Source organism: Lethenteron reissneri, chromosome 32 (assembly GCF_015708825.2).
Source record: "Lethenteron reissneri isolate LAM-NWPU_2019-01 chromosome 32, ASM1570882v1, whole genome shotgun sequence".
Lineage (NCBI taxonomy): Eukaryota > Metazoa > Chordata > Hyperoartia > Petromyzontiformes > Petromyzontidae > Lethenteron > Lethenteron reissneri.
The window spans coordinates 6,311,671-6,333,935 of record NC_083810.1 but is presented as its reverse complement, the minus strand read 5'-3'; the positions used below and the strand labels follow the sequence as shown (position 1 = coordinate 6,333,935).

The 22,265-nt window shown below is 51.8% G+C and overlaps 1 protein-coding gene across 6 annotated transcripts in view; it reads left to right on the top strand.

Moving 5' to 3' along the window:
* The window catches only part of LOC133349947 (protein diaphanous homolog 2-like), a 92,205-nt gene extending 70,626 nt beyond the window's left edge, over positions 1-21,579 (top strand). For 3 of the 6 annotated variants that reach the window (XM_061563846.1, XM_061563844.1, XM_061563843.1), the window contains 6 exons: positions 2,495-2,619; positions 5,753-5,917; positions 6,347-6,485; positions 9,063-9,158; positions 15,197-15,256; positions 18,287-21,579. In XM_061563846.1, the coding sequence (XP_061419830.1) occupies positions 2,495-2,619; positions 5,753-5,917; positions 6,347-6,485; positions 9,063-9,158; positions 15,197-15,256; positions 18,287-18,528 (827 nt within the window). In that variant the 3' untranslated portion in view covers positions 18,529-21,579. Of the gene's footprint in view, positions 1-2,494; positions 2,620-5,752; positions 5,918-6,346; positions 6,486-9,062; positions 9,159-15,196; positions 15,257-16,419; positions 16,457-18,286 lie in introns of all 6 variants that reach the window. The other 3 variants (XM_061563848.1, XM_061563849.1, XM_061563847.1) reach the window with 3 other exon arrangements.
* The last annotated feature ends 686 nt before the right edge of the window (positions 21,580-22,265 follow it).

Sequence of the window (22,265 nt, the reverse complement as noted above, 5' to 3'; positions counted from 1 at the left end):
TGAGAATAAAACACATCTTTGCTGAAAATAGCGCAAAGAAGAAGCGTGGAGCGATGCACGCTTGGAATTACGCCTGCGAGACAGAAATAGGAAGATATGGATTAGAAAACATAAGCAGGTTAAAAATTGATTAAACTTTCGTGACTGCAGGAATTCATATTCTTTGGTTCTTTCGGTAAGTCACGTAGATAGAAAATAACAAAATCAAATTAAAATAAAATTATACCGAAAGAAGCAAAGAATTTCAGCAGGTTATTTCTTATTTTACAAGGTAAGGCCCACTGAGCTATGTAGCTATTATTCAGTAAGCCACCTGCCATCACAAATGATAGCTCAACAAAGTGGCTCATCGTGTCGAAATGTAGAGCAGCCAAATACTGTAAACGCACTGTTGATTCTAAATGTGGAGGGAAAAAAACAGAGGACCCGGAGGAAAATCCATGCGACCATGGGGAGAGAGACATGCAAACTCCACACATACAGGAGTCAACATCGGGATCAAACACACGACCTGCTTACCGGGCGAGGTCGTTAACATCTTGCCACGATTCGCGCCCCAAGAAGAGATGATGGCCAATGGTCCAGACTAATGTGGGAGTGGCAGCCAGAGAAGGGAATGCACCCCATGCAGAGATGGAGTGATGACATCGGCTTGTTTGCAGGAGCGTGGTGGAATTTCTACAATCCAGGTCCATGAGAGATGTTGATGGCTTGGGGCGAGATCTTCAACCAGCATAGATTGAGAATGGCTGATGATGCCGATGTTAAACTTACCTTGGCTTCGTTGACACACGTGTTATTTGGATTATGTTCTGTCTTCTGGCCCCACAGATGGCCACACAACCAACCTAACTATTCACTTCGTCCCCCGATACTATCAGCAAACGACAACTTTTACGGACAAAGGAACTTTTCGTGGGTTATCGCATTATTCCAGTACAACCCTCCCTTACCCCCCTTGTTATACAGGCTCGCTACACGTCCACACGTTTGAAAAATTGGATGGAATTTATTCGGGAAGTCGACGGAAATTCTATCAACAAACAATCGTAGGCGAAATGCCGCATTTATCTATTGTTTGATGCAAGAGTGCATTACTCTTTTTTTGTGATCACAAGGGCGTTCCACCCAGTTGCTTATTCATAGCAAAGCCATTGTCTGCGCTGACTTTAAACGCCTCCACCCATCTCCCCCCCCCCCATCACCTCGGCCACAGTGGAGGGGCTCCCCGGTCCTCTTTTCATTGTGCCGGATCAGCCGGTTCTGTTCAGGATTTCCGGAGTCGTTGTCCCAGACTTCCCCCTGCGCAGCGCACGTCAGCAGAACATCGCCACATTCCGTGCCCGGCCACGGCCGTGGGCCACTTAACAGTGAGGGCCCCCCACGGTGCAGCATGGCCGCGGCGTCGACGATCGGTCGAGGTGTCACGGGGCCCCCTGCCTGGCTCTGTCCTCCGCGTGCCGTTGTCGTTGCCAGATGCATCGTCCCGTCGCGGGGGTCGTGAGAGATGTCGGTAGCTTGGGGGAATCTGCGCAGCAGTGGATTGATCACGGCTGATGATGTATGTGCCCTTTATTGTTTGGGTCACAAATCAGTCTTGACAAATCGGCCGTTGCCCACGTTGAGCCCAGCGTCATTGTTTCTGGTACCACATCGCGGATTTATTTGTTTGAATCAAACTGCAACAAAGTCGGGTGGTAGTAGTGGCTGTGCTGCATGTTGCCAACAGTACAGCGCTATGGAGGCAGCAGTGAGAGTTGGTGGGCTCATCCACAGATGTTGTGAGACTCCCTTCACGTGGGAGTCGAGGAGGTGTGCCGTACTTTGGCTCGCCAGGGAAAGGCAATACAGCACAGTGCTGTTGAATCCCCATCTGTTTCCATCTGTATGGCGGGAATTGAGCTTTGCCCCGTTGCGTGCGAGGGTTTTCTCTGGGTGCCCCGGTTGTTTCCTCCCAACATGTATAATAAACACTCATTACTTGGCCTAAAAATTTTAAAATAAACATGCAATGCAGGACCCACCTGAAAAAGAGTCATTGCAATCAGTGTGGCTCTTCTGGATATACAAGTAGAACAAATAATTATTATAATAAGAGTACCAAATGTGTTGTGCCATCATCATCGTCACCAGCCATTACCAATCCGCTGCTGGATGAATTCCTCCCCAAGCCATCTCTAACAGTCTTCACGTGTAATAATCCGTGCATCTCCCTTCGAGTGACCTTGTTTAATCCACACACGAGGAGGCTCGCTTTCCTACGCGCCCTCAATCCACCGCCTCCCCACTCCGTGCAGGTCGTGGAGATGGTCTGGCCGTGCTTCGCTGCGCTGGCGAAACCGTTTAAACGTTACGGAAATTGTACGTCTTGCATTTTGCAGGAATCGCACGCGGCGTGTTTTTCACGCACCGCGGATCGTTCTCGGGTTTTGGCGCCGCTCGTTGGGTTTCCCCGTGCTGAAACGGCCCTCCCTCTGTCCGCCTTGTGCTGCAGTGGCGGCCGAGAATCTGCAGAAGAGCCTCAAGCAGATGGAGAAGCAGGTGCAGCAGCTGGAGGGAGACCTCAAGGCCTTCTCCACCACCGACGACGACACCGACAAGTTTGTCGAGAAGATGACCATATCCTTGGCGGCGGAGAAAGCGCGGTGGGAAACGGCGGTCGATGACATCGACCGGGCTTGTTCGGCTCGGTCGCGCAGAAAATATTACCGCGCACGGCACACCACATCCGGTATGCGTCCCGGCTCCACGGCTTTGGGCGACTACTGGTCACGTGCTGGCAACCGCAGTTTACCAGCGACCCGTAAAACATTTTCACTGATAAATGAAGCCCCCATGAGACTCGTGCGTTTAAATCCCCGGAACACCACATCCAGTCTACCGCTCGCTGTGGCCTTGGCTGTTGGTCATATGCCACTCCAGCCTACCGGCAACCGGGAAAACATTCTGTGAGAAATTAAGCCCCTGGCTACAACGGGTTACGAGAAAAGACAATATTACTTTTTGTTAACGTAATTTTACAAGACCTGGCGGCATCTTAAGGAGAGCGAGAGAAGTAAAATAGACTTCTCAACGACCGACCTCGCTTCCCACAATGCTCGCCGCGGCTCCCATTCGAACAAAAGGTGACGCCACCGAGGGGGCCAAGGACGCGACCACGCTCACCTTGGCCGGAGAACAAACCCAGGGGGGTGGGGGGGGCGCTTGAAGTGGAGGCACTGGGGAATGACACAATCCTCAGTCCTGACCCCCCCCCCTCCGACCTGCACGCCCCCCGCCATCCCCGTGGCCCCAGCAAGAGAGGCACAGCAGCCAGAAGCGGTGGCGTCAGGATAGGCTTCCTGGCGTCTTCCTTCCTTTGGTCCAGGAAGTCGGTCGCACAAAGGTGCCCCCCCCCCGCCCGCCCGTCTTGGGCGCGGCGGCGTTGATTCATTCAGCTCGAGTCACGTCGCGTGTCGCATTCCGACGCGGTACCCCGTGCGCTATTATTATCGTCGCGATCAGCAGCACGAGCAGCAGCAATGGACTAGCCGCTGCTAGATAAAGGCCTTCTTCCACCCCCCCCCCCCCCCCATGCTGTCGCTATTCCTCCGCCGTGGTGTGGTGGTTGTAATCTGGGACTTGTTTCCCCGCTTTGACTGTCATTCACCAGTCTCAAACACCGGCCATCTATCGCTGACGTGTCTTGCCCAATCCCACGCACTTCTTAGAGTCAATATTATTTCTCTACATATTGCGCTGTTCGCTTGTAAATCCACGCGTTCCGATATGTAACCTTCAGTGTAACGCACAAGCGTACATCATTCCACGCTTCTTTTCACACTTTTCCACTTTCATTGTCAAATTCCATTTCTCCAAAATATAATGGGAGTTGTACTCGAATTGTAACGCGCACCGCACACAGTCGGTCACTCACTCTCTCTCCGAGAGTGAGCAACCAAGAAGCGCGAGGAGGAATCTCAGACGAGCGGGAACGGCAGCAGCCATGCGGTGAGCCAATGCCAACGATTGCCCGAAGCTCTGCGGTCCTCTATATATGAAGGCTTTTTTCAGCCAATGAATGAGTGTTTACAGGCGGAAGGAAACCGGAGGATGGAACAAAATCCACGCGTGCGGGGGGTAGGGGGCAACGCTCGATTCCAAGCAGATGGAAGCAGGTGGAGATTAGTCCACAGTTTGCTGTACCGCATTCTCTTGGCAAACAGCTCATGGCACCTCCTCGACACCCATCAGAAGGGGATTTGACCACAGTTGCGTGATCCACAGGCGATTGCGTAGTTAATTACGGATTCTACTTAACTGTACTCATGCTATCTGCGATCTGCGCTTTTAAAAATAAACACTCGGGGGAAGAAAAAAAAACTCTACGGAAATATTTTAGCAAATCTCATAAGCGGTGGACTAAGCATAAAATAGTCGTTACGTATCTGTGCTGCGTGGTTCATCACTGGGGACGTTAGGCATCGCTTATCGGGCACGGGCAGGAATTTGCTGTTCGCGTTCCTCCTCCCAGCTAATCGCTGCATCGGTCCCGGCCACGCGATCGTGGACCGCCGCTCCCACAGAAGTGAGGTCAAGATGCCCCCCCCCCATCCCCCACCGCGTGCCTCCTAACAGGATGGCCCCAGCACCCACGCCGGCCTCAGCTGGCTCGCCCTTGTTTTTGGAATAATCTCAACGTAGCAACGCGAGACATTTTTTTACAAGGACAATTATTTGCATCACAACAACAACAGCAACAGTCACTGAGTGTTGGTGATGTCACCGCAGCGCTTGTGTCTGGCGAGGTCCATTCTGTGGCCACGTGAGGTCTAGAATGCTCACTGGCAGGAGGTCACGGGACAGACCCAGGTGTTATGGGTTAATAAACTGAGATGACAGGCAGATGGACCGCCTGCGCTTCTCACTGGTGGCCCCGTGCTGAAGACAAAAGACAAAGATCCCATCTATAGCCTTAACAGACTGTTGGGGCAAGAGCTGTTCGAGAAATACCTATGAAGGCCAGCATAGCACCATGCCCGGCCACCTTTGTTACCCCAGTGGCAAAGTTGAGGCCGAGACGACCTGCATAGAGCACACAAAGATAAAAGATCCCCCATTTAGCCCTAACAGACTGTAGGGGCAAGTGTTGTTAGCAAGCACCTATGAAGACCGGCACAGCACACGAGGGGGTGGGTGGCAAACACCACGCTCGGCCGCCTTTGTCTCCCTAGTGAGGATGTTTACACATCGCACCAGGTACTCATTTCAGGCTGAGTCCGCCTAGGGGAGGCCCGGGACCGGTTCAGATAATCGTCACTGGTGTTGGCCGTGAGCGGGAATCGAACCTGGGTCGATAGAACAGCGCGCTAACCGCTACACTACCGCTCCCTACACACAGACACGTACACACACGGACACGTACACACACAGACACGTACACACAAGCCGCGCTATCGTGTAATTGCTGCGTGAGATGAGTGACCTGTTTTAGAGCTTCTCAGATTTTCCTTTAGTTAATTTTTTTCTGGCATATGTGTGATGTGATTCATGGCCATGAGAGATAGCGGTTTGTCTTGAGTCGGCGACCCGTAACATTTACCTGCCCAGGACACCGCATCCAATATAACGTCTGTCTATGGCCGTGGCTACTAGCCACATAAAACCTACTGCTGTGCTGGGAAATATTTGGTGAGAAAGATAAACGCTGCCGTTTACACGTCGGCCTCATCGGGCGAGCGTTTGCGTTCCTTGACCGGCGCTCGTGATGCACGGCTTTGCGCGCGCCTCACGCGAGACGTACGACACGCTGGCGCTCATGCATGAGAGCATGCAAAAGCAGTTCCTCGGCCTGGGGGAGTACTTCGTCTTTGACCCCAAGAAGGTGGCGGCCGAGGAATTCTTCGGGGACGTGAGCAGCTTCCGCACCATGTTCCTGGTGAGTGCCATCACCGCCCCCCTCACCACCCCCACCGGATGTGGGCAGGGCACGTCACAGCTAGGAGGGATGCTGGCATGATGCACATTTTGGCGAAACGGCCGTAACTCATCTCACTTGGTCCGTCATACCGCGCAGCTGGTTTTGCGAGTCGTACGCAACTGTCCAGGATATTCAATGCCAGTCGGTTTTGTCCGGGTCAGCAACCCGTGAAATATTTCTGAACTCAGCACGACCCACAATGCAGTTGTACGCGGCTACTGCTCATCACGTGCCGCATACTCCCGTCTACCGACGACCGGGGGAAAAAAAATACTCTGTGAGAAATGAAGCCCCCACTGCTGCTGATGACCTCGTCGTTTTTTTGTTTCCTTCCCTTCGCCGTCGTCCCTCCTCCCTCCCCGTGCCGTCCGCCTGCGTGCTCATCAGCAAGCCGTGAAGGAGAACGTGAAGCGCCGGGAGACAGAGGAGAAATTGCGGCGGGCCAAGCTGGCCAAGGAGCGCGCCGAGCGCGACAAGCAGGAGAAGCAGCAGCGCAGGAAGCACCTGGCCGACATCAACCGCGCAGGTTAGCCCGACCCGGCCGTGCCGCGCCAACGTTAGCCGGCGCGGGGCGGAGGGCGTCTAGCGTGGCCCCCTACGCCGGAGCGCGGCGGTGGCACACGCGGGGCAACCGGCTCTCACGACCCGACCGCGTGTGGTCGTCGCGACGTGGCGGTACTACGATGCGTCGTACGATATCGGGTCCACGAGATAGTCGCATCGTTGCGATTGGCAAAATGTCGTGACTGCCGTGGTTCTCGTTCACATGTATTTATTCATTCTGCCAAAACGTTTAAATAACAATCGCTCAAGACCATCCTTGTTTTTTTTACTCTGCCTTCTTCTGTTTGTATGTTTGTCTCTCTCTAAAATAAAGATGTACACCAGACTTACATGAAGACTAACAGACTCGCACACAGACCTAAATACTTGCACAGAGACCCAATATACTCACCGAAAGACCAATACTCACGCATAGAATCAGGTCTCTCTCGATCTACTAAATAAATATGCACACGGTTTCTGAACCGCGACTTGAGATGCAATTGCATGCAGATGCCATAAGCATCCACGCCGTACCGCAATTGTCATTGTGCCTCCCTGGTCGCTTTGAGCCGCTTTGCGTGCCGATCAGATGCCCGGGGCACTGTGAGGGCAGGTGTGACCGGTAGCACATGCAGGTCTGATGAGTTGATAAGCTCACAAACAAAACCGCGAGTTTGTAAGCCAACAACTAAAATAGAACCCAGTGTTGTCGTCTTGTTTCAAATTTCCCGCCCAGAGGTTGTCGTCGTCGTCGTCGTTGTTGTTGTTGAGACGACTCCACTAGCCCCGTGAAACTTCATATCTGCCACCTGTCAACTGCCAGAGCAGCTGTATGCAAATCGATGCAGGCCGCGTCCCGCTTGACGGCACGCCCCGAGCACAATGGAGCGTCGTCGCAGCCGTCGTGGGTTGGGACGACTCTCCTCGTTTAATCACGGCTCAGGGTAATTGTCTGTGCCCGTGTTTGTTTTGGTCGGTAAGCCGAACCCCCGCCCAGCTGCGAGCGACAACTCGAATTCACGATTCCAATAATCGTTCTGTGTCTCGGGGCGGGGGGTGGTGGGTGCAGATTCAAAGAACTCGAACGTGCAGTGTGTGACACGGTACTGCTCTCCGAGGGCACGCTATGAACGTATAAGTGCCCATCTCTCTCTCTCGCTCTCTCTCCCCTCGCCTCTCTCTTGGCGTAGCTGCCTAATGTGATGTTTGCGGTTCAAGTTCCCTCCAACCCTGCTCCAGCCTTGTGGTGTCGTCTTCTTTGCCGCGTACAGACACCCCCCTTTCTTCAAAGTGTCGAGCAGCAGCTTCATCCTTCTAACTCCATCCCTTCTTCCCCATCGTAGATCCGAAGAGCTTCCCTCGGCAAAGCCTCCCGCCCTGACAGATTGCCCAATCCACATCTCCTGCACTCCCTGAAATGTTCCAGTCAGACTTACCTCCTCCTCTTCCCTTAAATCTTCCACCAGTACTGGAAATGTCTTGAGTTGCATTTGACGTATAGTTCCTTGTCTGTTTACACCTCGGTACAATACTCGCCCTAATCTGTTTAATGTTTCTGTAACTTAATTTTGTAAGTGTGCGCTCTAATCAGTATAATTGTCATCTGCCTGAGCTGGCTTGCGCGACAGGGAAATTATAATTTCGCGTCAATTCATGTTGATGCATTATTTTCTGTCGCACGCGTAGCACTGTTGTCTTGGCTCTGATTTCTAGTTGCATTATTGCTTCACTTTTTTTTTGCATTTGTCATTTTGTGACGCAGATAACTTGCAAATGAGACTGTTCATAAAAACATATGTGAATGATGATAAAACCCATCATAACAGAATAACAGTGCAGACCTAAGTTTAGCTCTGCACTGTAAAGGCCCTAAGTTTAAAACAATCCCCAACATTTTATTTTTAAAAACCACACAGCCTCTGTGCATTCTACAAAAACCATCACTAGTTCCCGAAGAAGTGCATTGTGGTCCTCTTGCCTTTAACCTTTCCCGTGAGCTGTTTGCAAACCGGTCTCTTGAGCTCTCGCCTCGATGGACAAAATAAACTCAACTTGCTGCAATCGGAGCTCTCTCCGCCCGACCCTGCTCTGACCGCTCCCCTCATTGCCTTTCTCTCTCAGTCCCAATTCACATTCTCTCCACTCGCGCCCACGGATGCTGCTCCCGCGTGCGCCAGAGTTTCCAGCCTTGTCATAGAACAACAAACACAATCAACCTGCAGCAGTTTCACTCGAGCACAAATAACAAACTCAATAGCTAAATTGTACCGGGTCTTCTTTAGTCGTGTCGGTGACTGGTGTTTACAGACAGCAACCGAGAGAGAAATGCGGACAAATAACGCTCTGGTATTTAGCTTCAGGTTTGTTTTCACGTTGCGGTTTGTTTTTGTCCCGAGTAATAGCGTCGCACGTTTGCTTTCGCAAGCGGTGGAACGCGAGCGTACTAACGAGGAAACGGCTGTTGTGTTGAGCTGTGTGCGTGCGCATGCGGTTGCGTGAATGTATGTTCGTGTGTGTGGGGATCTGGTGGCTGCGGTCACGTGTGTGGTCCCGGCAGAAGGGGATGAGACGGGAGTCATGGACTCGCTGCTCGAAGCCCTGCAGTCGGGCGCGGCCTTCAGGGAGCGCAGGAAACGAACGCCCAGAGCCGCAGGTAACGCACGCACTCACGCACTCACGCACACGCTCACCTGACTCCTGTATGTGTGCACGCTCGCTTGTACGCACGCACACATGCTCACCTGTTCACACAGACACTCACCTGTCTGCATACACAAGACACACATGTTGCAATGTGCACATGCACACACTGAGATGTGCGCACAGTCACTTATACACACACTCCTGCCCAATCACTTGTGTGCACGCACATTGCAGCCACAGGTGTTTGCACGTCACCTTATCGCGTTGTCTACACGCCTGGTGTTTGCGGTGCTTGTTCACATACGCTGTGAGACTCGAGGCGATGTCTTCCCTCGGCCCACCGCAGGGTGTCCGGTTACGAATCGGGGAAATAACGACGACGCTTGCACAAATCCAAAAACGTACAATTCTCCTCCTTGATAATTGGTTCTTTACCCTTCCATCTGGCAACAAAACTGACACCTTTTTGCAAGGAGTCATGTTTGCATAGACCGCAATACCTGCAGTCATAATACAAACAAAAGAACATAACTCTGATAATGTGCACTGTCCTTGAAGTTGATTGGTCCACACCCGAGACAGCTTTCCTTCGAGCCTAGTCTCATATGGGTTGGACCAGATGACGCCAAAAGGCGCACAACTCAAGGACAATGCACCATCAGAGTATGAGAGCTCGGGGCAAGCATCTACACTATGGGGACCTCATTTGCCAGTAAAAATATGATAATTGGTTCTTTACCCTTCCATCTGGCAACAAAACTGACACCTTTTTGCAAGGAGTCATGTTTGCATAGACCGCAATACCTGCAGTCATAATACAAACAAAAGAACATAACTCTGATAATGTGCACTGTCCTTGAAGTTGATTGGTCCACACCCGAGACAGCTTTCCTTCGAGCCTAGTCTCATATGGGTTGGACCAGATGACGCCAAAAGGCGCACAACTCAAGGACAATGCACCATCAGAGTATGAGAGCTCGGGGCAAGCATCTACACTATGGGGACCTCATTTGCCAGTAAAAATATGATAATTGGTTCTTTACCCTTCCATCTGGCAACAAAACTGACACCTTTTTGCAAGGAGTCATGTTTGCATAGACCGCAATACCTGCAGTCATAATACAAACAAAAGAACATAACTCTGATAATGTGCACTGTCCTTGAAGTTGATTGGTCCACACCCGAGACAGCTTTCCTTCGAGCCTAGTCTCATATGGGTTGGACCAGATGACGCCAAAAGGCGCACAACTCAAGGACAATGCACCATCAGAGTATGAGAGCTCGGGGCAAGCATCTACACTATGGGGACCTCATTTGCCAGTAAAAATATGATAATTGGTTCTTTACCCTTCCATCTGGCAACAAAACTGACACCTTTTTGCAAGGAGTCATGTTTGCATAGACCGCAATACCTGCAGTCATAATACAAACAAAAGAACATAACTCTGATAATGTGCACTGTCCTTGAAGTTGATTGGTCCACACCCGAGACAGCTTTCCTTCGAGCCTAGTCTCATATGGGTTGGACCAGATGACGCCAAAAGGCGCACAACTCAAGGACAATGCACCATCAGAGTATGAGAGCTCGGGGCAAGCATCTACACTATGGGGACCTCATTTGCCAGTAAAAATATGATAATTGGTTCTTTACCCTTCCATCTGGCAACAAAACTGACACCTTTTTGCAAGGAGTCATGTTTGCATAGACCGCAATACCTGCAGTCATAATACAAACAAAAGAACATAACTCTGATAATGTGCACTGTCCTTGAAGTTGATTGGTCCACACCCGAGACAGCTTTCCTTCGAGCCTAGTCTCATATGGGTTGGACCAGATGACGCCAAAAGGCGCACAACTCAAGGACAATGCACCATCAGAGTATGAGAGCTCGGGGCAAGCATCTACACTATGGGGACCTCATTTGCCAGTAAAAATATGATAATTGGTTCTTTACCCTTCCATCTGGCAACAAAACTGACACCTTTTTGCAAGGAGTCATGTTTGCATAGACCGCAATAGTGTAGATGCTTGCCCCGAGCTCTCATACTCTGATGGTGCATTGTCCTTGAGTTGTGCGCCTTTTGGCGTCATCTGGTCCAACCCATATGAGACTAGGCTCGAAGGAAAGCTGTCTCGGGTGTGGACCAATCAACTTCAAGGACAGTGCACATTATCAGAGTTATGTTCTTTTGTTTGTATTATGACTGCAGGTATTGCGGTCTATGCAAACATGACTCCTTGCAAAAAGGTGTCAGTTTTGTTGCCAGATGGAAGGGTAAAGAACCAATTATCATATTTTTACTGGCAAATGAGGTCCCCATAGTGTAGATGCTTGCCCCGAGCTCTCATACTCTGATGGTGCATTGTCCTTGAGTTGTGCGCCTTTTGGCGTCATCTGGTCCAACCCATATGAGACTAGGCTCGAAGGAAAGCTGTCTCGGGTGTGGACCAATCAACTTCAAGGACAGTGCACATTATCAGAGTTATGTTCTTTTGTTTGTATTATGACTGCAGGTATTGCGGTCTATGCAAACATGACTCCTTGCAAAAAGGTGTCAGTTTTGTTGCCAGATGGAAGGGTAAAGAACCAATTATCATATTTTTACTGGCAAATGAGGTCCCCATAGTGTAGATGCTTGCCCCGAGCTCTCATACTCTGATGGTGCATTGTCCTTGAGTTGTGCGCCTTTTGGCGTCATCTGGTCCAACCCATATGAGACTAGGCTCGAAGGAAAGCTGTCTCGGGTGTGGACCAATCAACTTCAAGGACAGTGCACATTATCAGAGTTATGTTCTTTTGTTTGTATTATGACTGCAGGTATTGCGGTCTATGCAAACATGACTCCTTGCAAAAAGGTGTCAGTTTTGTTGCCAGATGGAAGGGTAAAGAACCAATTATCATATTTTTACTGGCAAATGAGGTCCCCATAGTGTAGATGCTTGCCCCGAGCTCTCATACTCTGATGGTGCATTGTCCTTGAGTTGTGCGCCTTTTGGCGTCATCTGGTCCAACCCATATGAGACTAGGCTCGAAGGAAAGCTGTCTCGGGTGTGGACCAATCAACTTCAAGGACAGTGCACATTATCAGAGTTATGTTCTTTTGTTTGTATTATGACTGCAGGTATTGCGGTCTATGCAAACATGACTCCTTGCAAAAAGGTGTCAGTTTTGTTGCCAGATGGAAGGGTAAAGAACCAATTATCATATTTTTACTGGCAAATGAGGTCCCCATAGTGTAGATGCTTGCCCCGAGCTCTCATACTCTGATGGTGCATTGTCCTTGAGTTGTGCGCCTTTTGGCGTCATCTGGTCCAACCCATATGAGACTAGGCTCGAAGGAAAGCTGTCTCGGGTGTGGACCAATCAACTTCAAGGACAGTGCACATTATCAGAGTTATGTTCTTTTGTTTGTATTATGACTGCAGGTATTGCGGTCTATGCAAACATGACTCCTTGCAAAAAGGTGTCAGTTTTGTTGCCAGATGGAAGGGTAAAGAACCAATTATCATATTTTTACTGGCAAATGAGGTCCCCATAGTGTAGATGCTTGCCCCGAGCTCTCATACTCTGATGGTGCATTGTCCTTGAGTTGTGCGCCTTTTGGCGTCATCTGGTCCAACCCATATGAGACTAGGCTCGAAGGAAAGCTGTCTCGGGTGTGGACCAATCAACTTCAAGGACAGTGCACATTATCAGAGTTATGTTCTTTTGTTTGTATTATGACTGCAGGTATTGCGGTCTATGCAAACATGACTCCTTGCAAAAAGGTGTCAGTTTTGTTGCCAGATGGAAGGGTAAAGAACCAATTATCATATTTTTACTGGCAAATGAGGTCCCCATAGTGTAGATGCTTGCCCCGAGCTCTCATACTCTGATGGTGCATTGTCCTTGAGTTGTGCGCCTTTTGGCGTCATCTGGTCCAACCCATATGAGACTAGGCTCGAAGGAAAGCTGTCTCGGGTGTGGACCAATCAACTTCAAGGACAGTGCACATTATCAGAGTTATGTTCTTTTGTTTGTATTATGACTGCAGGTATTGCGGTCTATGCAAACATGACTCCTTGCAAAAAGGTGTCAGTTTTGTTGCCAGATGGAAGGGTAAAGAACCAATTATCATATTTTTACTGGCAAATGAGGTCCCCATAGTGTAGATGCTTGCCCCGAGCTCTCATACTCTGATGGTGCATTGTCCTTGAGTTGTGCGCCTTTTGGCGTCATCTGGTCCAACCCATATGAGACTAGGCTCGAAGGAAAGCTGTCTCGGGTGTGGACCAATCAACTTCAAGGACAGTGCACATTATCAGAGTTATGTTCTTTTGTTTGTATTATGACTGCAGGTATTGCGGTCTATGCAAACATGACTCCTTGCAAAAAGGTGTCAGTTTTGTTGCCAGATGGAAGGGTAAAGAACCAATTATCATATTTTTACTGGCAAATGAGGTCCCCATAGTGTGAATTCTCCTCCTTGTCCAGGGCATCTGAAATGCATCTTCTAAAGAATGTGACCACGTCCTCATCTCAAGTGGGATAGATTGTTGTATATGCGGTATCGTTTTTTTTGGTGGTGGGGGGGGGGGTTCAGTGGTGTGAACCTGGTAAACCCGAGTTCAGTTCCTGGCCATGGTTAACATCAGTGGTGAGTGATGTCCCTTCACCAACCCGTCCTCACCTGCGTGGTGGGACGACCCCCTCCCGCCCGCGATCAGCGTAGCGTCGGCAACCTTCACCTTTTGCGGACATTGATCCGGCACGGGATTGGTTGACAAAGCCACGTCAATTAATTTTCTGCTCTCCAATACATTTCCCAAAGGTGCTTTTCTTGCATAAACAGCACCTATTGATGGTGTGACCATCAAGCGCATCAGAACATCAGCAGGCTGACGTGCACATCTCCTTCACGAATGTAGAATTAAAGATGAGCCGCAGTGGTGCGACTGTGGCCAGGCAACCCACACCAAAGACGGACACAGTGAACCACTGTAGTTTGTCCTCCTTCAATGGAGGAACAGCAAAACTAGACGAACTCCCTCTTGAAGCCCTCTCTCGTCGTGGCCAGCAGACCTCGATCTTGGCACCGAGCACCTGAACATATTGCTGCCATACGGAAGAATGGAATTCATTTTTAAAACACACTCATTGGAAACCAAAAGATATCCAGTGGACTCTCGATTGTCCGTGCTAATGACGGGGAGGACGGCCGCGGATAAATAAAAACGCGAATAATCCATAAATATCCATTTTCCGCGGAGCTTTATGCCGAAAACCACTCGTATTGGTATAATTTATGTTTAGGTTAAGAAAATTGAGTTTGTTAATGAATAAAACCAAAATTTGGAGTAAAGTTTCGTAAATTAAAACTCACGAAATAAATTATCGGATAAATCACTAAAAATGAAGCACAACTGACGATTTCGACTACTACTCTTTCGATTTAGAACGAATCCTAACGATCAACCGACCGACCGATGTGCATGCTCAGTGATAACACTTTCCTGCTCCCGCGCAGAAAAATCGGTCGCCCGCTGCTGTAGAGACGATTAACGTGGATTTCCGATCAACACACGCATATTTGTTCGGATTAAGCACGTGACTTGTAAATAGTCGTTTCGAAGAATAAAATGTTCAACTGTTTTTAGATTATTAATTTGGGCTTAAGGGAAAATCCATGAGTTATTCATTCGTGTCAAAATCTCAGGAGCGCGGTTAATCGAGAGTCTATTGTATATGAAATAGGCGAAATTTTATTTTAGGCAATGGTCCTTCCTCACAGCACAACAAGGAGAAGAGACATTGCTCAAAATGTCACCTGTTATTTATTTGATCTTTGAAAGCCACAGAATTATTGATGAATGTGAGTTTTTGTTGTTGCTAATTGCGCTTATGCGCAACTGCCAATGCAGCGGTTAATTGCGAACCAGTCTCTGTGTAAACATCTATTTTGTTTTCACAGGAGGGGGGGAGGGGAGACACTAACGTTTTCAGCGACGAATGTCCACGTGTGTGTGTGTGATTTTCCTATGCTTGTGTTTTGATTGTGTTTTAACAGAGGAGTGTGTGAACCTGCCTGGCCAGGCCCGGCGATCCATCGATAGGTTTGGAACACTCGGTAAAAACAACAAACAATGCAACGGGAGTCCCCGCTCTGCCATGTCTCTGCGCTCGAGGAGATCCGGCTTGCCCGCAGCTTTTCCGCCGTCTCCCTTTGCGCTCGTCCTGCGACTCGAGCAGCATGATTTTTGAAAAAACTTACCAACTACGCTTTTTGTTCCCACAATATTTATCTCTTTTCCACTGAACAACTGAGCCACGCCGTAACCGTGCCAAGCCAGCACTGCAGGATCCGAGCCGTGCCGCTGTAATTACGCACGATTGACGAGTTGCGACGCATTCCACACCTCGGATTAACTCGGTTGGCTACGTACCGTGTAAAGGAAGTTGAGCATACTGATAGACGACGCGGTGAAACTGTGTACGCCGTCGCACGCAACGAACGCGTCAAAGAGACCCGACCCAGGCCCAGCCTGCCACCGAGCCAGATTCACAGAATCAGGTGTCTTCCGAGGCCAGCGAATTCTGCGGTTTGGTTCTGGCTCGGCACGGCAAATAGCCAGTGGAAATCCACCCCTACCGTGCCCCCCCCCCCCCCCCCCCCCATGCGGTGGCCCGGCTCAGATGCGCCAGTGGAAAAGGGGTATTATAAGAAACTCTGGAAACGCTAATCTGGGCATTGAATGCTGCTTCTTTGTGACAGGGCTTCTGGATTTCGATGCTGCTGCTGCTGCTCACACTAACCCTAACCATTTGAGCCCACGCTACCGATTCAAGGGGTCGTCTGCAGATCTGTTTTTGAACTCTTCTACGGCATAACCCATTTTCAGAGGAACAAAAGAAGCATCCACCTTTGGTGTCTGCCAAACATTTTAAATAGACCACGTGATGATCTTTGAAAATGGACATAATGCAGTAAAAAAGGTTTGAAATGTTCTGCAGACTTACCGCTTAAAGCGATAGCATTGTTGGAAATCTGATGGCCGCTGTTTGGAAATGGAAATGTGTGAGTTTGATTATAACACCTCCCCCCCCCAAGCCCCCCCTCCCCCCACGTCACTGCGTGACCGGAACAACACGATCCGGGAATGGCTTTTGGTTTTCTGCGCCGCCGTGGGCTCTTTTAACGAATCGACGCTCGACGGTTTATTTTATTATTCCTGACAAATCATTTGTGTGCGTTGTGTGCTCGGTCTGATGGGTCCATGTCACTCGCCCCAGGTGCCCATTCCTGCCACTCGCTGCCTGTGGACGTCTGGTAAATCCACCCCTACCCGGCGCTTGGTTTGGTTGACCATTTTGAACGTTCGCTTGGTTTCTGTCCGTTTGCTTTAGCCGCGTGCTTTGTGTCGTGCATGCCTTGGCGAGAATGATTCCGTGTCGGAGAAGGAACGTGTAACATTGCTATGTGCGTTGCGCTTTCATGATTTGCTGTGTGCACGGCTCGTTTTGATCGCTCTTCGTTGCCGCCAGCTGCTGCCGCTGCTGCCTCTCCATGTTGGATTCTGTGTGTGATTGCTTTGTGGCCATGCGTTTGTGAATCATTTTTTTTTCCGTTTGGAGTGATCCGTTAGCACAGAGGCGTTTTCGGTTGCAAGACACCCGCACGTCGCGAGCAACGCAGGTTACTCCACCGAGCGTCGTTCATTCTCCGTTCCGCTCTCCATGGCGGAGCGGTCGATGTCTCGCTCGCTCCGATCTCCGTTCCGCTCTCAGTGTCGGAGCGGTTGATGTCTCGCTCGCTCCGATCTCCGTCCCGCTCTCAGTGTCGGAGCGGTCGATGTCTCGCTCGCTCCGATCTCCGTTCCGCTCTCAGTATCAGAGCGGTTGATGTCTCGCTCGCTCCGATCTCCGTCCCGCTCTCCGTGTCGGAGCGGTCGATGTCTCGCTCGCTCCGATCTCCGTCCCGCTCTCAGTGTCGGAGCGGTCGATGTCTCGCTCGCTCCGATCTCCGTCCTGCTCTCCGTGTCGGAGCGGGTCGATGTCTCGCTCGCTCCGATCTCCGTTCCGCTCTCAGTGTCGGAGCGGTTGATGTCTCGCTCGCTCCGATCTCCATCCCGCTCTCAGTGTCGGAGCGGTCGATTTCTAGCTGGCTCCGATCTCCGTCCCGCTCTCCGTGTCGGAGCGGTCGATGTCTCGCTCGCTCCGATCTCCGTCCCGCTCTCCGTGTCGGAGCGGTCGATGTCTCGCTCGCTCCGATCTCCGTCCCGCTCTCCGTGTCGGAGCGGTCGATGTCTCGCTCGCTCCGATCTCCGTCCCGCTCTCCGTGTCGGAGCGGTCGATGTCTCGCTCGCTCCGATCTCCGTCCCGCTCTCCGTGGCGGAGCGGTCGATGTCTCGCTCGCTCCGATCTCCGTCCCGCTCTCCGTGGCAGAGCGGTCGATGTCTCGCTCGCTCCGATCTCCGTTCCGCTCTCCGTGTCGGAGCGGTCGGTGTCTCGCTCGCTCCGATCACTGTCCCGCTCTCCGTGGCGGAGTGGTCGATGTCTCGCTTGCTCCGATCTCCGTCCCGCTCTCAGTGGCGGAGCAATCGATGTCCTGCATCTGCGCTCCTCAGCTTCACCAAGCCGCACTGAGCATCGTGATGAAGTACGGTCGGTCACACAACGCCCACAGTCTGCGTGCCGTGGGGCGGCCATCATCTAGCAGCAGCTTGACGACACGGCGCTGCAGCACGTGTGGGCGCTGCAGCGTTGAGCTAGGATATCCGATTAATTTAAATTATCCCATCATTCCACTGATTGTCGGTGTGAATACTCCACTAATGTAATCGAATAATACAAGATGTAAAAAAAGTCTCACCTGTATTGCCCCGTGTGCCGCTGCATGGGAAATTAGTGGGCGGGGCTTGCTGAATTGATGGCGTCTTGGGCTTGTAAGGGGGTTCCCCGGTTTACAAGTGGCCTGAATGATGGGCCTAAAACAAGGAGTCGATTTCAACGTTCGGTCGATCCGTCGACCTGACGGACGAATCGTCCCAGCTGCCCTCCGACGCGGCAAACAAACTCGTGGGACTGTGCGTGTGTGCGTGTGTGCGCGCCTGCATGCGTGTGTGCGTCCCTGCGTGTGTGTGCATTAATCCGTGTGCAGAGAGCAAGCGTGCCCCGCTGGAACGCTCACGCTCGCGACACAACGTCACCATGGCCGCAGCAGCCTCCTCCTCCTCACGACCCCACGCGGCCAAAGAGCTCAACTTCGACGAGCCGGGGAACAACGGCGTCACGGAGGAGCGGAGGAAGGCGCCGGGCGGGCGACCGAGGGGGCACGGTGGAGGCGGTGGCGCGGAGGACAGGGACGCGGATGCCCTCATGGCTCGGCTGAGAGCGTTGTGACCACCGCGCGGCAGCACGCCGCCGTGTGTTTATACCCATCTCCGACATCGTCATACATCGGCCGTGGTCAATCCACTGCTGGATGAAGGACTCCGCAATCCTGCCACCGCCGCCGTCTCTCGCGGTCCTGCGGCGTGGCGGTCCGCCGAGCGGCCGCACACGAGACGACCTCGTGACGGTGCGGCCTACGCCGTGGATCTCCTCTCGGGCCTATTCCCTCCTTTGACCGTAACCGCCCCCCATTTTTAAATCACTACCGCCGCCGCTCTCACCCTGCCGCCACCACCGCCGTTGGTTTTCCAGGCCGAGCACGGCACCACGACGGGCCACGGCGTCGGCGCCCTCCTCCAGCCCGCCGCCGCCAAATCGGCCGTCAGCACTTCTGTTTACACGCGTGCACCTGCCCAAGCAGAGCGTTTCCGATCGGTCGGCGTCGTCAAAGCAAGTTTTTTGCGCCGCTGTAAAAATCAAAACGACTGATTTTAAACGTCGTCACTTCTATATCAGCAATAATCACTCGTGTCGCGTGTGAGTCTTACGAAACTGTCAACTTGAACGTGCAGGGAGCGGTTACTACGCGTGGCTATGTTTTTTTCTGTCATATTTTTGGTGCTTCTAGAATTCCGCTATCAAGCGTGTCGGACTCGCCAGCGGGAACGCGTCCCTCTGCTCCGCCTGCGATGAGCAAATCGAATCCCGGGGGGGGACGTCTTGCCCAAAACAAAACGTGTTCGCCGCAAAGAGACGCGCGCGTTTATAACGCTACCTTGATCGGCCCCTTTCGGGGACGAACCGACGCAACCACGTTTCTTGCGGGAGACCGACTGCTGAAGCTGCCTGCATTTGCGTTTTATACGTTTGTCTATAAATACCCGTGCAGTATTAACGGAGTAGTGCGTGCGTGCGTGCGGCCCAGCAAGACGCGCTCACGCACGACCCACGTGTGTAGCATTGTCGTTCGTCGCAAACGCCACCGCTATAGACACGTGTGTACGCTCACTAATTATAATCGTCCTTCACTGGAGGGCCAATTAACGCACGCGATCGAACGATGTGGTGGATTCGTGTCCGGATATATAAGATATATAAATATACAATTTTTTTTTAATCGTTCATTGTTAAGTTTATTTACTAGGGCTATATACCGAGTATGTGACACGTAGTGACGCATAGTTGTAAATACGTCCTATACATTAGTGCCGATTGTACAGCACCGGAGAGAGTGCAGAGCAGAGCTGGGAAAGTTTGGGCCAGCGTCGCACGTGCACCTTGCCTCTTTTTCCACTGGCCACAGCCGACCCAGGACGGGGCCGTCACGGTAAGGGGTGGTTTTCCACTGGCTATTCGCTGCCGAGCCGAGCCAAAATCAACGGTGGTTGTCACAAGACATCTGAATCTGGTTCTTGAGCCTGACGGGACCAGGAGTGGAAGTTCTCATGCATTCAGTGTCTGCGACATCAGCGCCGCCGCAAGGGCGCGGCGCCTACGCGCGTCCCCCACTCGTTTGGTGCTTGTGACGTCGGCGTGCACGGCTCGGTTTCTGCAGTGGAAAAACGGCCACCGGGGCTTCGCGAGCCGCACCGGGCTGCCCGTGGCACGGCTCGCATGTGCAGTGGCAAATGTAGGCAAAGAGTTACCTGTGGCTCTGGCATCGTAAACGTCACCTGCTGTGAGGCTGCTGGCCAAGAGAAGGCAGGCGTGGGGTGTACGTGGGTTGACCTGTCCAGCGAAATAAGCTCTGCTGAAATCCCGATAAGCTAGCGTCTCTTTTTGCCTGGAAACCGGTTTTGCGACAACGAAAATCACGTGTGTGTGTGTGCTGAATGCAGGCGGGCGCTGACGTTTTCCGAAGCGTGTAAAGGGTTACTATATTATTTTTAGTTACTGCTAAGTTTTGAGTCGCGGTATATTTGGCGCTGACATGAGCGTGCAGTGGCATGCGCTTACGCGTGATGTGATGGCATCTGCAATGTTTATTTGACATCAGATAGCACCTTTTGATGATAATAATAATAATAACAACCCTCCACGGACATTAACGTGTGTCTGTGCATATACTCACATTCATGGGCAGAGGCGGGGGAGATTTTTTCTATGGGTTCACTTCGCCATTTCAGCTGCCTCACCGGGAGATCGAATCAAAGCGGCGACCTTTGGGATTGCAGCTCCTCCCCAGTGTTGCTGAGCATGACACCACAGCCGCAACCAATCCCCTCTCCCATAGCCTGGACTCGCGATGCGGTAGGGCACGTGGGTGGATGTGTGCGCGCTGCACTACCAACCCGGCGACCCGAGTTCGATCCCCGCTCAAGGCCAACACCGGTGACGATTATCTGAACCGGTTCTGGGCCTCCCCTAGGTCGACTCGGCATCAAATGAGTACCTGGTGCGGTGTGTAAACATCGCCACTCGGGAGACAAAGGCGGCCGGGCGTGGTGTTGGCCGGCCACCCCTTCGTGTGCTGCGCCGACTGTCATAGGCGCTCGCTAACGGCACTTAGCCCAAAAGTCTGTTGAGTCTTTGTATTTGTGTGTGTGCGTGCGTGCCCACACCACCTCAACCTTGCCCCGTGTCACGGTCTCGGCGTGAACAGACACCGCTAAGGTCATGGCGACACCACCGGCTCTAAGATGATGCCCCTGTCTCAAGGTGACCCCCCCCCCGTCTCGCGTCCACGTAGCTGACGATCCACCGACGATGCATGCCAGCTGGTTGACTTTTAGAGATGCTATCCGTTGCGTTTGCCCGAGCTCGTTACACTACTCACATCCCCCCACCTTACGCCATGCATGGGGTATTATCCGGGCCGAACTGTTGTGAAAACAAAGACTGTTGTCGCTACAGGGTTCGGTGAGCCCCGCGCCTCGCAGATTTCCGGCAATGGACCTGGCGGTCACTCGCACGAACACGGAGAGACCGGCAAGCGGGTCGTGGTGGACATTTGGTGAAGCCAGGCCCCAGCGACCGATGTGAATAAATCTATGCAGTGGCTGTGTGTTAGATCTGTCTACCACGGATGTATTTTTTTGTGATGGGAGTAAAGTGACTGAAAAAATATTCGTGGCAGGAGTTTGAGTTGTTTTTTTGCCTTATGTGGTGAGATGTCATTTTGCCTTTGTCACGCGAGTCACGTGGGACGCGTTTAACAATCATCGGGCGCGTGCAGCGCGCAACAAGTCGATTCCTACTTGAATGCGGAGGTGTAAATTGGTGGACGCGGAAAGGCGGAGCGTGGTCGTGGGCCGCGAGGACTGGGAGTTTAGGGAGCTGTGCACGAGCGAATTCTGAATGCCTCCGTCCCACCACTCCTCCCACGTACTCTCCCACCTCGCCCCTCTCATCCCACTACACGCCCCTCCACGCACTCTCCTACATCTCGAATCTCACACACCCCCTAACTCTCATCCCACTACATGCCCCTCCACGCACTCTCCTACATCTCGAATCTCACACACCCCCTAACTCTCATCCCACTACATGCCCCTCCACGCACTCTCCTACATCTCGAATCTCACACACCCCCTAACTCTCATCCCACTACATCCCCCTCCACGCACTCTCCTACATCTCGAATCTCACACACCACCTAACTCTCCTCTCACTACTCGCAGCAGTAAGTGTTGCTCGGTGAGAGGTCGCTCCTTCTCCGCTGCTGCCCTTACAGTCTGGAACTCCCCTATGAAAGATCACGTGTCGTATTCTGCACGTGGATGAGGAGGATTTCCCTCCTCATGTGC